General features: G+C 35.2%; 2 protein-coding genes across 3 annotated transcripts; one reads left to right on the plus strand and one right to left on the minus strand.

The window, feature by feature from the left end:
* Positions 1–43: 43 nt before the first annotated feature.
* LOC129883363 (putative late blight resistance protein homolog R1A-3) lies at positions 44–7,227 on the minus strand. 2 transcript variants are annotated; one of them, XM_055958013.1, is made up of 4 exons: positions 7,051–7,227; positions 6,878–6,946; positions 460–4,214; positions 44–377 (listed from the first exon to the last, which is right to left on the minus strand). In XM_055958013.1, exon 3 carries the CDS (start codon positions 4,195–4,197, stop codon positions 460–462), a length of 3,738 nt encoding a protein of 1,245 aa, XP_055813988.1. In that variant the 5' UTR covers positions 4,198–4,214; positions 6,878–6,946; positions 7,051–7,227; the 3' UTR covers positions 44–377. The 2 variants fall into 2 exon arrangements, with proteins under 2 accessions (XP_055813988.1, XP_055813989.1); XM_055958014.1 differs by lacking the exons at positions 6,878–6,946; positions 7,051–7,227 and adding an exon at positions 4,871–5,117.
* On the plus strand, positions 7,129–9,472 carry LOC129883748 (probable aldo-keto reductase 3). The gene is made up of 5 exons (XM_055958347.1): positions 7,129–7,146; positions 7,593–7,679; positions 7,760–7,957; positions 9,086–9,258; positions 9,338–9,472. The coding sequence occupies exons 1-5, from the start codon at positions 7,129–7,131 to the stop codon at positions 9,402–9,404; spliced, it is 543 nt and encodes a 180-aa protein (XP_055814322.1). The 3' UTR covers positions 9,405–9,472.
* Positions 9,473–16,494: the final 7,022 nt, after the last annotated feature.

A 16,494-nucleotide genomic window follows, 5' to 3' on the forward strand; every position in this document is an offset into this window, starting at 1 on the left:
ACTGCATATATAGAAGATATAAGATGAAGGGAAACAATGTTTTGACAGGCTATATCTTTATCTTACTGTGTTCATCAAGTTCGTCTCACGAGTCTGTAACTTAAGAAATTTGGCAAGAATAAATTATATTGAATAACTTTTTTTTAAAAAAAAATTATTTATGAGTAAAAAGTGTCATTACACGTTTATTTCAAAAGCATATGAAGAATTGAGACTAGAAGATATACCAAGTATATAATTGACATAAAACCATGTAATCTAAAAGCATAATTTGCGCATTTATTCCAATATCGGGTGTAAATCACCCCCCAAAATTGAAACGATACCATTGTTGTGGTTGCAGGCACATACTTGATTTACAGCCTTCCCCCCAAATCCTGTATTGAACATATTGTTTGCACATTAGATGCATATAGATACTCAAAAACATAACATATATAGGACATTGTTTCTACTTACTTAGATAGTGATTTGAATACGGTCGCATCCTTCAATCGCTTCGGCTTCTTCCTTAATTCTCACAGCGGAAGCCTTCAGAGATTCATTCTTGCAGTAAATCAACTTAATCTGTTTCAGTGTTGGAATATCTGCAAAGCTAAGGGGGATCTCCTCTAGATCTTCACAATATTTTATAACAAGTGTTTCAAGCAGGGGAAAGGATTCCTCCGAGGCATCCCACGTTGAGATTTCTAACTGCACCAGTTTCAACAACTTAAGTTTATGGAAAGTAATATCTCCAAGGCACCACTCTTTTAATTCAATAGAATGCACATATTCTAATTTGAGATACTCCAGGCTTGGTAGCTCCGCAATGAAGGGAATCACGCTTTCTATATAAGACTCGAATAGTACCAACTTCTTCAAAATTGAAGGCAACTGTAACCCGGATAAAACTATGGGACGCACAAAGGAAAGGCGAAGTGTTTGAAGCTGGGTAAGACTCTCCCATTTGAGACAAACAGGCTCGGCAGAATTGTTCCAAATATCAATGGCAAGTAGTTGAAGATTAGGACACCTCCTTAATAACACATCCACCCTATCAACTGGAACTCTAACCTTCCTTAATATCCTCAAATTTTCCAATTTAGAGGATCCTTCAAACATCCCATGCTTATCCTCTTCAAAATCAAATTCAGCATCCCTAATCTCAACATGCCTTAATTTTTCCATTTCCCAAAAAGACGCTGGTAATAGTACCATACTGTTATTCACCACAGTTAAAGTTTCTAGATGGGGCAGATGTGATTCTCGATGAAAATCGAATTGACCGGCCCAAACTGCCAGGTACTTCAGGAGAATTAGTGGTTTGAATGTAGCTGACGACAAAGTAGGCACCAAAATAGAACTTAAATCCAAGACCTTAAGAAGTCGCAATTTATTAATCAGACAGGGAATCCCATCATCATAGTGTCCTCGATTGGTCGTTATCAGTGACCTCAAGTGCTGGTGGAAAGGCTTCTCTGCTTTGGAGACTAGAGATGCAAACTTGGAATGCTCTTCACTGAAACTGAGGCTCACTCGACTTTCCTTTCGAGTCAAACGTCGAAACTGGCTAGCATGCCCCTTCACTGCCAGCATAAACTTTTCTACTCTACTCTTCTCCAAGCAAAAGTGAAGCACTACATCATGAACCTGACAGCATTTGACTTTACCATTATAACTTCTCCTTGAAACCATTACCACGTTACTGCTAATGAGATCCATCAAGTAATCTTCAGCAGATTCAATGTTCTCCACGAAGTCTTCCGCGATCCATAAACTAATCAATTTAGACACTGGAATACTTTCATCCTCCGGAAACATCCCCATATAAAGAAGACAAGGCTTTAAACAATTGGGTAAGTTATCAAAACTCAACTGCATAGTCACCCGACTATATTCTTCCGACTCACAATCAAGATAGTCAAATAAAGCATCTTTCACCTCATTCCACCAAGATTCTTCCATTTTCCTTTTTTTGATTATTCCAGCTACCAAGACAACCACTAGAGGCAACCCTTTGCATTTTTCTGCAACTGCGTGACTCACATCTTGTAGTTCAGGCGGGCAATCTTCCTTTTGAAACACTTTTTTCTGCAACAATTGGCAACTCTCTTCTGTTGTGAGGAATGGAAGAAAATAAGGATCAGTATGGTACTTGACTTGCTCACCCACTTTCTCAAGTCTAGTGGTTACGACTATTCTGCTTCTATTTCCAACATCTGGAAAATAAAGCCTTAAGTCATCCCATGCCATACAATCCCACATATCATCCAATACAATGAGATATCTCTTTCCCATTAGTCTTTTCCTCAACATGTCCGCAAGTTCTCCATCCTTATCTCCCATGTCTTGGGAACCGGTAACTTGACTAAAAATCTCTTGTAATAGCTTTCTCCGGGTATATGTTTGGGAAACAAGGCACCATGCTCGAACATCAAAACTAGAAACAATGTTGTCACTATTGTACACTTTTCTAGCAATTGTCGTTTTCCCCTGTCCCCCCATGCCTACAATTGGGATGACGTCTAGATCCCTTGTACCTCTAATCAGATACTGAATCATTTTTTCGATGTCATTCCCAAAACCCACTATCTCCTCATCATTCACTGGATTGCTATGTTGAGTTGGTAGATGTTTAGATGGCGCTACCACATAGTGAGGCTTAAGAGCAACATCCACCGACCACATCTCAGCCACCTCTGCATTAATTTGCTTGATCTCTTTTAAGATTGTAGGAAGTGAGCAAAATATATACAAAAAGGCATTATACTGAGCAAGAACAGAGTTAATGGCAACCTCAGCTTCATATGCCAAATTTATGGTACGTCTCTGAAGATCTTTAAGAATTTTATGTTCTTGATGCACCTTTGCAACATCTCTGAAAACGGATGATAAAGATGACAGCTCCTTCTCTAAAATGGATGTAAGAGATGATAGCTCTTTCTCCAAATTACCTAAAAGAGGTTTCATCAGGAAATCCAAACCAGATTTAGATTTCGACATCTTATTCAGTTTCCTTAAAAAAAAATCTAGAAAGCTCAATCCACCAACAGTGAGAAAGAACTGAGATGGAGTGAATTTTAAGGATTTGTAGTAAGTCTCCACTTGTGCCTTCAGATCTTTAGTTTTCTCCAATATTTGTATCGAGCAAAGACTTATTTTGCTAGTGTCATCTTTGTTTATAGAGGTAGGAAGAAGCTTTTGAATTACATATAGAACATCACCCACTATAGCTCCAACCTTCTCCATAACTTCATTCAACCAGTTACCATTAATAACATGATTTGACACATCAGCATCAAGGAAAACCAACAAGAACTGTATTGCCACATCAATATTTTGAGCAGAAATAATATTAGGAAAGTTCTTGAGCTTTTTGTTTTTGAGATACATCAGCAAACTGTGGAGATGATGAGAAAATCCTTTTGGTAATTTCTTGTCCTTGAAAGTTCTTGATTGACTAAACTTTGAAGCCTTTAGTTCACTGAGAAAAATCTTCTTCATTTCCAGCTCCACTAACACAATCAAGAATAATATATAGGGATGTTTATTCATGATATTATACTCATATGTGTCATCCTCATCCTTATCTACAAATAAAGGAACAAAGTAAACTGATAAAGCATAACAAAACTGTCCCACATTGTCAGCCATGAACTGAATTCGAGTCTCCAAACATTCCAGCTTCTCATCATCGACGTAACCTTTTATCTCTGTGGTATATAAGTATCTCAGAAATCTCATTTTCTTTTGAACAATTTTCAGTTGCTTTCTAAATCTGTGTTCTTCAAGGTCTCCTTCAGACCTATCCTCTTCCGGGTACATCACCAGTACATCATTTAGATTCTTTCCGAGGCAATCCATACATTCTGACAGATCAAAATCATTCAACTCATATTTGTAACTTAAACTGGTATTACCTTCAATGAATTCCAACAAATGTGATTCTAGCCTTTCCAGGATAAGGTTAGTTTTACATTCATCTGGGATCCCATAAAGTACCCAGTGAAGCATTTGCACAGTCCCTTTGGCATTCTTTGTGAGTTTGACTAAGTAATCAGGCAAAAGAACATGATGATACTTTATACAGGTTCTAAAATCTCTTAGCACCATTTCAAGTATGTTAATTTTTTCAATATGGCAGCTATCCAGATCACCTCCACTCTTGATCCTTCTCAGGTGATCTAACATTTCCTCAATTTCAGTTTCAGCCATTTTCTGTTGAAAAAATCCTGCAAGTTCACCAATTCTTGGAATTAGGTTCATTAAGAGCAATATTTTTATTCATCTAGTGTTTGAAGCAATGTTAATTCTTGTGAAAGATTATACATCTTATGTACCATTTTATCTTACAAATGACGCATACTTACTCTTTTTTTCAACAACAAAAAAAAAGACTTTATGAAATAATAACTATCATTTGACCGAATGTTTTACTTTTAAAGTTACAATTAGTGACTTCTCAAATACAAAAATGACCTTATTTACCTACATTTTTAATAGTTCAACAACCGTTTAAACAATGAGCATTTTATTCAGTTTAGCTATCTATGTAATGTATAGAGCTCAATCCATTTTGCTAATCTTTTGCAATGAAAGATTTGACTGATAGAACAAGTACAATAAAAAATAAAAAATAAAAAATAAAAAATAAAAAATTTAAAAGAGAAAAAGAAGATATATCATGTGAAGGAGAATTAAAGTTTAAAGATATTTTTTATGTAGTCAACTCATTAAACTAGTCGGTCAAGAATTAGGTCAGGGTTTTAATCGGATTTTGTATATATTTGGTAAAAACACTTGAGCCACTTTTTGAAAATTAAACCCAAAAATCTAGCTAAACTAAAGTAGGTAAATCACAATAAATTATGAAATCAATGAAACTCACCTCAATCTTAACTTATCAAATCTCCTGTTATTCCCCAATAGCCTAGTGATAAATCGATCTATTATTAACTGATTGGTCGTAGATCTGAATCCTATATGGCACAAGGTGTTGTCCAGAGAAATGGGTGAGGAGATCAAACAATAATTCGAGTTGGCAATGGCATAAACAGACTTGGAATGTGTATTGTATGAGTTCTGAATGATTGCATTATTAATCTATTAATTAATGGTAGGTAAGCAACAATCAGTGCTTTATTAATTACTGATAGTACTTCATTCCTATTGGTTGCTTTAATGAAACGACATCAACTTTATCCTAGTCTTTGTGAATAATGTTTTCATATTACATGGATATTATCTTATATTATTTGATCACTTATTAAATTAGAATAAAATTAATTAAATTTTTGTCATTTTAATTAATTTTGAGCTCGACAATGGCATATCCCCAAAGCTTGGCTCTGACAAAATAGTCATTATAATTATTTAGCCACCAACTAAACATATAGAAATGGTAAAATGAAGTATCAACTTAAAATCGCTTATTTATAGATCTCTAACGCATGTAATGTGTGTCTGGTACTCTCACGAAAGTCTGAGAATTTAAAACAATTTTCATTTAAAAGGGAAAATGATTCTCCTCTCTTACAAAAGGGATCGGAATTATTTTTTTTTTGGGATAATGTATAAGTACTCTTTAGACTATGATCGAAATCATAATGACACATTTTAACTTAATTAGGATTCTATTACTCCGAAGTCATTTTTTTTTTGCATTTTCATGCACCTTTTGTGCTGACGTGACACATTCAACCAAGTAAGTTGAATGTGTTTGTACACACTCACCTGTCATGTTAGTAAATATTTTTTAAAAAAAAATTAAATTTATTATTTTTTTTTTTAATCTTCTTATTTTCTTTATCTTGTATTTAAATTAAGTTAATACACATAAAAAAAAAACTTTTCAATTTTTTTTTTTACCTTCATTCATTGTCTTTTCTCTTTTATTTTTCTTTTGATTTAATTTAATCTTATTATTTTCTTTGTCTTTCCTTTTGATTTGATTTTAAATAATTTAATTTCAAATATCTTGTATTTTAAATAGTAATTTGGAATGTATATCAAAATAAGTGAAAAAATCAAATAAAATATAAAAATATTAAAACATTAAAATTAAAGGTAACTTTTAAATTATTTTTTTAAACTATCCACATAATTTTTTTAAAAATAATTAAAAGTGAAAAGATAAAAAGTTAATGAAAGAAAAAAAATAAAAAGTTTAAAGTGAGGAAAAAATTAAATAAATATTTTGCATAAAAAGAAATGAAAATAATTAAATATATATACATTTTAATATCAATAATTATTTAGTTCACAAAACTTGCTTTAACTAACACTTAGATTTTATAAGAAATGGAATAAAACAAATGTCCTATTTTTGCAATGATCACCTGCTCAACGGTGCTTTGACATTTTTTCTTGATTTCTTAGACTGAGCACGCAAATATAAAAGCCTTATCTCAAACAAAGGTTTGGTTATTTTTCGAATACTGAGTTGGACGTTCTTGAGGTGCCATGGTATTTATCACATAAAAATAACAAAACTTCTTAAAAGTAAACATATGGGGAAGAACAAAACAGAAAATATATATTCCCTCTGTTCCACTTTATATGACCAGATTTGGAGTACGAGGGTCAAAATTAACTAATTTTCAATGTACTGGGACATAGAATCTTCATTTTTTGAGACTAGAAGATATATATCAAGTATATGGAATTTCTCTTTCTTTGACATAAAAGCATGTAATCTAAAAGCATAATTTGCGCATTTATTCCAAATGACCCCCAAAAAATTATATTTAGAGGTAATGTAAATAGCCACTTAGCTAATATTTATTATCTCATAAAATCATTTTTCTTCTTGTTTTTTATTTTTTGGGATAATAATTATTAGTTAAGTGGATCATTATAGAAATCAACTCTCTAATTCATGAAGAAGATGACTTACAGGTAGTTAACAAGTGAAACCAACTTGTAATTTTGTCTTCTCTTACGCCTGTTTAGTATCTTCAATTTTCTGATTCAATCATAAAAAGGAGCAAAATAGATTATAAGTAAAATTGAAAGCAGGTTTCATCAAGAGAAAAAGCAAACATTATGGGGTAAAAAAGAGAGTAATACTTAGATTTGGATTCCAACAAAGATATGTTTTCGAGATCACGTAGCAAGTAAAATTAGAAAAAAGTTTATTGAAATGAAATGGAAGAAAATTTGAAGGTCAAGTAGATGGGCAAATAATTCTTATCCTCAACTTTCTTTAGGTGGCAGTGTTTTGAAAGTTGGCACTAGTGGATGATCCACTAGTCAACTTGCCTCTCAAATTGACAACTTTTGTGGCTATAAATATAGCCGAGTCATGAAATGCAATAGACGAACACATCTCTCTATTTTTTTTTTCTTTCTTATTACTCTCTATTTCTTATTTTGTTAAGTTAGTGTATTTTATAATATGTTATCAGCATGAAATTTTAATTTTTTTCCAGAAAATTTAACTTTTATATCATGTATATTTACTGAACAAATTTAATTTTATTTATCTTTATTATTTTTAAATTAATTTTCATCATGTTAAATTTGTCAAAATTAGAATTGGTAGAACTTAATATTTCTGGCAAAAATCTGAAATCCACCTTACCATGGCGGCTAAACACTCTATAAAGTAGAGCATCATAACCGGTTCTTCTCTCTACTTGATTTACATAAAACTTGGAGTATCTCAAACTAATAATTCCTCCAGAGACTGTATCCTCGTAAATCTATGCTTTTCATTTTCTACCTGAGTCTTATAGGTATGCAATATGTTCATGTTAAACTACCTGATTTTATGTAGGCTATTAAAGGAATAAGAGAGGAAGTACAAATAGCTACCAAGTTTGGTATAAGTTTCGAAGATGGAAATACGGGTATTTGTGGTGAACCTGCATATGTAAGGGCTTGTTGTGAGGCCAGCTTGAAGAGACCGGATATCGACTGCATTGATCTGTATTATGTTCATCGCATCGATACTCAGTTGCCAATTGAAGTCACGGTTCGACATCTTTGTTCTGAAATTTTATTTTTGTAGTGTACTTCATTACTTTTATTTAAGTAGTCGTGTTGTATGATTTGTGTGTCTAATCAGGTAAATCCTATTTCATTGATCGTAACCTATAGAGTTAATTTTTTCCAAGTTTGTCATCCAAAGTACTACTCATACTTGGTTGGGAAAAAGGATGAATTTACCCCCGAACTATTGAAAATGATACACAGATGCCCTCCGTCATACTTTTGGAACATTGGATTGACGAACTTGTCAGCACGGTAGACTGTTAAGAGAAGCCTAATTCGTGGAACTAGAGAGAGTCCGCTTTCGAGTTCTAGGGTTTCGATTGGCCGGAGAGAGTTTAACAGTCAATTACTCATCGTCTCCGTTCAGCTTAGTTCAGACTTGAATGACGGAAGAAACAATATAATTTGAATTGGCTACGGAATTCAAGTTTACATGGAACAAGTCTAAAGCCTTGCTGCAATGTTGGTCAATGCTCTTCCAAACAAATAAAGAATTAAACATAAGAGTCAATTAGTCTTTTCTAGATTTGTGAATACTTTGTGAGATGAACGAGTGAGTTGTGAGAGGAAATGGGGATTTTTGGGTCGATCCATTGGGTTTTTGTTTGGGTCCAGTTGGGTGAGTAACGGGTTCTTTTGTTTGGGTATGGTTTTTTTTTTAAAATTGGAATGGGTCCTTCCATAGGATGATGACACGTCTCCCACATGGGTCTTCCGTTAGAGTGAAGGGCATATATGCTCTAGTTTTTTGACGGAAGTGACATCAATGTCCCAAAAGTATGACGGAGGACTTCTGCGTACCATTTTCAATAGTTCAGGATAAATTCATCCTTTTTCCGTACTTGGTTTGATTGGTGTATCAGTTAATGTTTTATGTGACACACCTTGTTAAGTCTATGCTTACCTAGTTAATTAAGTGACGCGTTTTCATAAGATAGTTTCTTGCAATTGGGTTAGTGTCTTGTCATTCAGATCCTGTGATTTATTATCTGAAGATAGTTACAATATTATCTGTGTGACACTCAACTGCGGAATCTGCACTATCATTACTATACTATACCAAATTGTACTATTTATGTTCTCATACTGTTGGTGTACTTTTTCTAAGATGGGAGAACTGAAGAAACTCGTTGAAGAGGGTAAAATCAAATATATAGGTCTATCAGAGGCTTGTGCATCAACAATCAGAAGGGCCCATGCTGTTCATCCAATAACAGCTGTTCAGATGGAATGGTCTTTATGGACTAGAGATCTGGAGGAAGAAGTAGTTCCTACTTGCAGGTGACACATCTCTTAGGTCAACCCCCTTGCATCGAATTACTAGCAAATGAGTGTTCGTTCTGATACTTGTCATTTTCAGAGAACTTGGCATAGGGATTGTCCCCTATAGACCTCTCGGACGAGGATTGTCACGATCAAAAAACTGAGGTCATGATGGCACACATCTCAATATCCAATCTGATGTGTAACCCTAAAAATAAAACTCATACAAGACTCCCAAAGAGAAAAGTGATGCCACGATTTAAATAAAAAGAAAAAAAATAATAAAGAAATTATCCCAAAACCTGGTGTCATAAGTATAAAGAGCATCTAATACAAGGTTCGAATCTGAAGATACAACATAAGTCTCTGAATGATACAAAAGACTGAAAAATAAAGATAGACTAGTAACGATCCGAATTCTGGGACCTCACCACTAATCTGAGAATACACAATCCGCTAGAATATTAACTGCCACGTGGGGTACCCCGACTAGTATCTACATCAAAAAGGGACACAAAAGTAGGGGTGAGTACAATTCACATGTACTCAGTAGGTTTTAGCCGACTGAGTATAAGGAATTAATCAAACCTATGAAATAAACTAAGGAACGCTTCCACCTGCATACAGAAAAGTCCCACTTCGGCATCGGTGCCGCCAATTTATATATATATTGACGCGAGTAAAGTAAACCCATAATAACAACTCATAATCACAATTAACCAGATAATTCAAGCAGCACAAATATCAATGCAATACAATGCAATATGATGATGCAATGATGTGGTGGTACGGTGGAATCAAGACTGTCGCACAGACTGTCGTATACGCCTGCTGAGCTGTGCTACCAAGCAGGACCCATGGGGGTCTCGCAGACCATATACCTCAATCACAATATCTCATTATCCTTACCACCTCCTCGTGGTTAAGGGATCACAATGCATCCACTACCTTGCCGGAAAACCGCCTCGGTTAGGGACTCAAGATACAAAGGTTGAAATCACAATGCATCCACTACCCTGCTGGAAAACTTCCTCGGTCAGGAACTCAAGATACAAAGGTTTAAAGGTGTTTCATTTTCTTTCTCAAAAAGAATTTTCATATTTCTCAACTTCCCATGTTTCATGAGATGATGAATGAGGATGAATGCATCAAAACACATATGGCATGGAAGTAATATTCAACTCACATATGGTATAAGGTTCAAAGTTCTCAAAACTTAACCTACACATGATATTCACCCTCAATAAATAGTAACGGGAAGGAAACAATTTCTTTTAAATATTCACCCCTTTCTCAACAATATTTCAATACTCAAGTATGCTCAAAAAACCCAACTCAATCTCTCAGGCGGCATCACAAGTCAAATAATATACTCAAGCCTCTCTCTTAGGCAAATCACAAATCACATGCTCTCAAAGCAAATAAGACAACAAATAAGGCCCCCACACGGGCTATGTAATACGAATAAACCTCCACACGGCAACACATTAATAAATAAGCCCCCACACGGGCATCACAATATATATAACATTCTCAACTCATACTACAACCCCATCCCAAAGTCTATAACATATGAATGACTAATTACTCCATCTCAATCTCAAAGAAAGATAGCCAAACCTACCTCAATTGTCGAAACCGCACTCGAATACCTCCACCGGACAAGCAACTCTCGAATTCAGCGCCCGGAATGACAACCCACTATTAACAATGAAACATACACATCACAAGGAGTCCAATGACACCCATATTGATAGGTTTTGGAACCGGGGGTAAAATAGTCTAAAAATTAACTATTTTCGAAAAGGGTCAAATCTGGAAATTTATTGAACAATCCCATTCTATTGGTAATAAGAAACTCATGGTTGAAAAACCTATAAAAATAGAGCTCAAAACGAGTTGGAAATCACAATTTTCCTTAAATTCAGATTAGGGAAGAAACAAAGATTTTTGGGGTTTGAAACTAAAATTTAAGAGTTAAAATCGTCAAAAACTTAATGAAAAAGGAAGGTTTTAGCTCAAAAATCACTTACCCAACACTTTGCCTCGAAAATCAATTCTCAAATCACCTCAAGGAGTTCAAGAACTCAAACAAATGATGAAAAATATTGAAATGGGAAAAAAGGGGCATTTTTTTGCCCAAAAAGTTATTGTTCACGCGTGTTACTGTTCACGCATGTTTTGTACAAATTTTTGAAAATCACCCTCAAGGTCATCACAATATCCACCACTAAAAAGGATGTTCGTCCTCGAACATAAGATAAAATAAAGTACCTGGGGTCTCAAAAAGCTGAGGGTACCGAGCCTGCATATCAGACTCTAACTCCCAAGTCGCCTCCTCAGCAGGCCGATGCTGCCACTGCACCTTGACCGAAGCGACCTCCTTGGTCCTGAGTCTACGAAGCCGCCTATCTAGAATAACTATCGGCTCTTCCTCATAAGTCAAATCCGGACTCAACTCTACCGCATCATAAGAAATCACATGAGACTCATCCGGTATGTACTTGCGAAGCATAGAAACATGAAACACCGGATGGACAGCTGACAATTTAGGGGGTAAGGCCAACTTATACGCCACTCCACCTACTCTCCTCAGGATTTCAAACGGGCCAACAAACCTTGGGCTAAGCTTGCCTTTCTTTCCGAACCTCATCACACCCTTCATGGGCGATATTTTAAGCCACACACAATCACCCACCATAAACTCTAAGGGACGAACCTTCCTATCAGTATAACTCTTCTGACGACTCTGAGCTGTCAATAGTCGACCCTGAATCAAACGTACCCGCTCCACAGCATCCCTAAGTAAGTCAGTATCCAATGCATCAACCGCAACAGAATCAAACCATCCAATGGGTGATCAACACCTACGACCATACAATGCCTCAAATGGTGCCATTTGAATGCTGGAGTGATAATTGTTATTATAGGCAAACTCTGCTAAGGACAAGTGTTGGTCCCATCGGGCACCAAAATCAATCACACAGGCCCTAAGCATATCCTCCAACACCTGAATAGTCCGCTTGGACTGACCATCGGTTTGGGGATGAAATGTTGAACTCATCTCTAGCCGCGTACCCAAACCACGCTATAATGCCTTCCAAAAGTGAGAGGTGAACACTGAACCCCGATCCGATACAATAGAGATAAGCACCCATGCATCCTAACAATCTCACGAAGATAGATCCTAGCTAACTGATCCGCATTGTAGCTAGTCTTCACCGGAAGGAAATGGGCTGATTTGGTCAATCGATCCACAATCACCCAAACAGAGTCATACTTACCCAATGCCATAGGTAATCCAGACATGAAGTCCATAGTGATACGCTCCCATTTCCACTCAGGAATGCGCATCCTTTGCATAGGACCATCCGGTTTCTGATGCTCATACTTCACTTGTTGGCAATTTAGACACTTAGCCACAAAATCAATAATGTCTCTCTTTATGCCACACCACCAATAGTGTTGTTTCAAGTCATGAAACATTTTTGCTACTCCCGGGTGAATCGAATACTTGAAACAATGAGCCTCCTCTAATATCATACGTACCCATTCACTAACCTTGGGCACATAAATGCGACCATTAATCCTCAAAACTCCTTCCGGATCAAGAGAGGCTGATTTTGCTTCACCACTCAACACTTTGTCTCGAAGGGCCCTCAACTTTTCATCTTCAAACTGGTGTGTACGAATCTGGTCCATCAAAGTAGACATAGCCTCCACAAAGGCCAAAATACCATGATGTGTAGAAATATCAAGTCGGACCAACTATTTAGCCAATGACTGAACCTCCAACGCCAAAGGCCTCTCCACAGCCTTAAGAAAGGCCAAACTACCCATGCTAGATGCTTTGCGACTCAGGGCATCCGCTACCATATTAGCTTTGCCCGGATGATAAAGTATGGTAATGTCATAGTCTTTCAATAACTCTAACAACCTACGCTGACGCATGTTCAGATTCGGCCGAGAAAAGATATACTTAAGGCTACGGTGGTCAGTATAGACCTTGCAATGCACTCCATAGAGATAATGCCTCCACAACTTCAGAACAAACACCACCGCTGCTAACTCTAAGTCGTGGGTAGGATAGTTCTTCTCATGTACCTTCAACTGTCGAGAAGCATAAGCTATAACTCTACCTTTTTGCATCAATACACCACCCAAGCCGACTCCCGAAGCATCACAAAACACAATAAATGCCACGCCCTCCTCGGGTAAGGCTAGAATAGGTGCTGAAGTCAATAATTCCTTGAGCTTTTGAAAGCTCGCATTTATAGAGGTTTTACTGTACTCTTAATTATTCTAATCAAGAAGAATACAGAAAGATAAAAGCTATTTATCTATCCTTTTGAATTAAAAGAAATACTCCATCCGTTTCTTTTTACTTGTCAAATTTTGACTTGACACATCTATTAAGAAAATAATGATTGGTATAGTGAGTTTACCATTTTACCTCTATTAATTGATAGAGTTTTAAACATATTTACTCACTACATTTTTCAAAGATATTAACTCAATGTTAATAAATTGAGGGTTTAATAGGGAGCAATTTTTTATTCTTTCTTGATTTGTCAAAAGTAAAAAATAAAAATAAAAATCAAATTAGGAAATATTTGACAAGTAAATAGGAATGGAGAGAGTAAGAAACAAAGAATTAGTAGCTATTCAATAAGGTGATGGCTAGACTACCCAACTCATTTGTCCTTGTGTGATTTATTATAATTTAATGGTAATCTTTTATGAAATCTTTTTTACAATTTTGTATAACTTGAATATTGAAGAAATAGTTCATGACTAACCAGTAAAAATGTCCTTCAATTTATAATGGATATTTTGATAATTCAACTTTTCAAACTTAAAAGCATTTCTACTCTTTAAATAGTAATATAATATATGCAAGAGTTAAAAATTTAGAAATTGATATAACATAAATGAAAATTATCTTTTGGTGACTTAAGTATAATGATAAATAAACATTTGAAATTAACATAAATGAAAAAATTAATATCTATATTTATAGACTTTTGAAATGTAAAACAATTGATAAATAAAAAATGAGAAAAATAGACTTTTGAAATGTAAAACAATTGATAAATAAAAAATTAGAAAATTTCAACAATAAACAAATGCAAGAGTTGAATATGGAAGATAAACAAATCTCTCAATTCTGAAAAAAACTTAGGGGGGTTATCTCTTAGGAGGAAATAGTTAGAGTAAAAATCAATGTGGTAATTGAATTCCTAGAAAAGAGACAGCTCTTTATTAAAAGTAATGACTTTTGGCCTTTTTTGTTTTTTAAATAATTTTTTTTTTTTACATAAATTCAAATGAAGAGATTTTTTGAAAAAGGGCAAAATGATAACTTTGGAGGTTAGAGTTCCACTTTTAATAATATGATGATATGATATATATAATATTTTTTAAAAAACTTTATTTATAAATAAAAAGTGTCATTACACATTTATTTTAAAAGCATATGACTCAAAACATGGAAAGTCAAATGTGAAAAAAATAAATATATATATATATATATGATTATATGATATATATAATATTTTTTAAAAAACTTTATTTATAAATAAAAAGTGTCATTACACGTTTATTTTAAAAACAGACGTTGGAGTCTAAATGATTTAAATTGAGTAGGACCAAGACAGAATAGTTGGAGTGCAGTTTCAATGGTCTGCCGCGTGAGGCTGACGGGGAAGTGAGGCTTGGTACCTAAGCCATTCAAAAGAAAAAAAGCTTCAAGTATCTTGGGTCTATTATACAGGAAGATGGGGATATCGACGACGATGTTTCACATCGTATCGATGCAGGGTGGATGAAATAGAGGCTCGCCTCCGGAGTGCTGTGTGACAAGAAAGTGCCACCCAAACTCAAAGGCAAGTTCTACAAAGTGATGGTTAGACCGACTCTATTATACGGGGCAGAGTGTTGTCCAATCAAGAAACTTCATGTTCAGAAGATGAAAGTCGCGAAAATGCGAATGCTGCGGTGGATGTGTGGGCACACTAGGATGGATAGAATTAGGAATGAAGATATCCGAGACAAGGTGGGAGTGACATCGGTGGAGGACGAAATGCGGGAAGTGAGACTAAGATGGTTTGGGCATGTGAAGAGGAGAGACACAGATGCTCCAGTGCGGAGGTGCGAGAGGTTGGCTATGGACGGTTTCAGGAGGGGCAAAGGGAGGCCGAAGAAGTATTGGAAAGAGGTGATTAGACATGATATGACACAATTGCAGCTCACCGAGGACATGACCTTAGATAGGAGGCTGTGGAGGACTCAGACTAAGATAGTGGGCTAGGTGGCCTATCTTTTCTCCATAGTAGTCGTAGTTGCGCTCATTTGTTTATTAACATTTGATTTTTGCATGTGATTACTGCTTATATTTGTTGGCCTAGTTCACTTTGGGTATCCTACTTTATCGCTATCATTATTCATATTTTTATATTATTTTCTATATGCTTGGCTCTACTGATCTATGTTTTGTTTTTCTTGTTTTTCCTTGTTTCTCCTCCCTTGTTTTTGTCTCTTAAGCTGAGGGTCTTTCAGAAACAGCTGTCCTACCTTCCAAGGTGGGGTTAGGTCTGCGTACACTCTACCCTCCCCAAATCCACATGGTGGGACTATACTGGGTTTGTTGTTGTTGTTGTTGTTAGAGTGGTTTAAAATATTCATAAATTACAATAATAAATAAAACCCGGGTCATATGATAAACAATTGCAGATGAAATTTTCTGAAAATATCTTAGAACGGGAGAGAAAGGAGTTTGGTAAACAAAAACATCAATTATTGAAAAACTAGTGAAGCATTCAAAAACATTGAGCTGGTTTTAGATGGCGTCTAAGATATAAATTATTTATAATAATAATAATTGAAATATAATAAAGAGCAAGTGGGAATAATGGGTCAAGTAATACCCATGCACGTGATAACTGACCAGTCTTGGAATTTTAGGAGCTGTTTGTTGAATGCATCTTGACCTCAAAATAAGCAAAACTGGATTCAAATAATCTTACGTACAATCACCATCAATTAAATAAAGGAAAAAACACCTTCCCTTTCCCCTTTATTGATCATTATTTTATTGGCTAGTTGGTACTTTAGAATTTTATATAATGTCAACTTGCTATCTCACGGTTTGAACCCCACAAGCAAAATGCGGCGACAAAATATCAAGATCAATCCTTATAAAGATTATTTGTGAACTTAAACAGACAGAAATGTACTTCAATTATAGAGATAGTC

The sequence above is a fragment of the Solanum dulcamara genome, chromosome 3, assembly GCF_947179165.1.
Source record: "Solanum dulcamara chromosome 3, daSolDulc1.2, whole genome shotgun sequence".
NCBI lineage: Eukaryota > Viridiplantae > Streptophyta > Magnoliopsida > Solanales > Solanaceae > Solanum > Solanum dulcamara.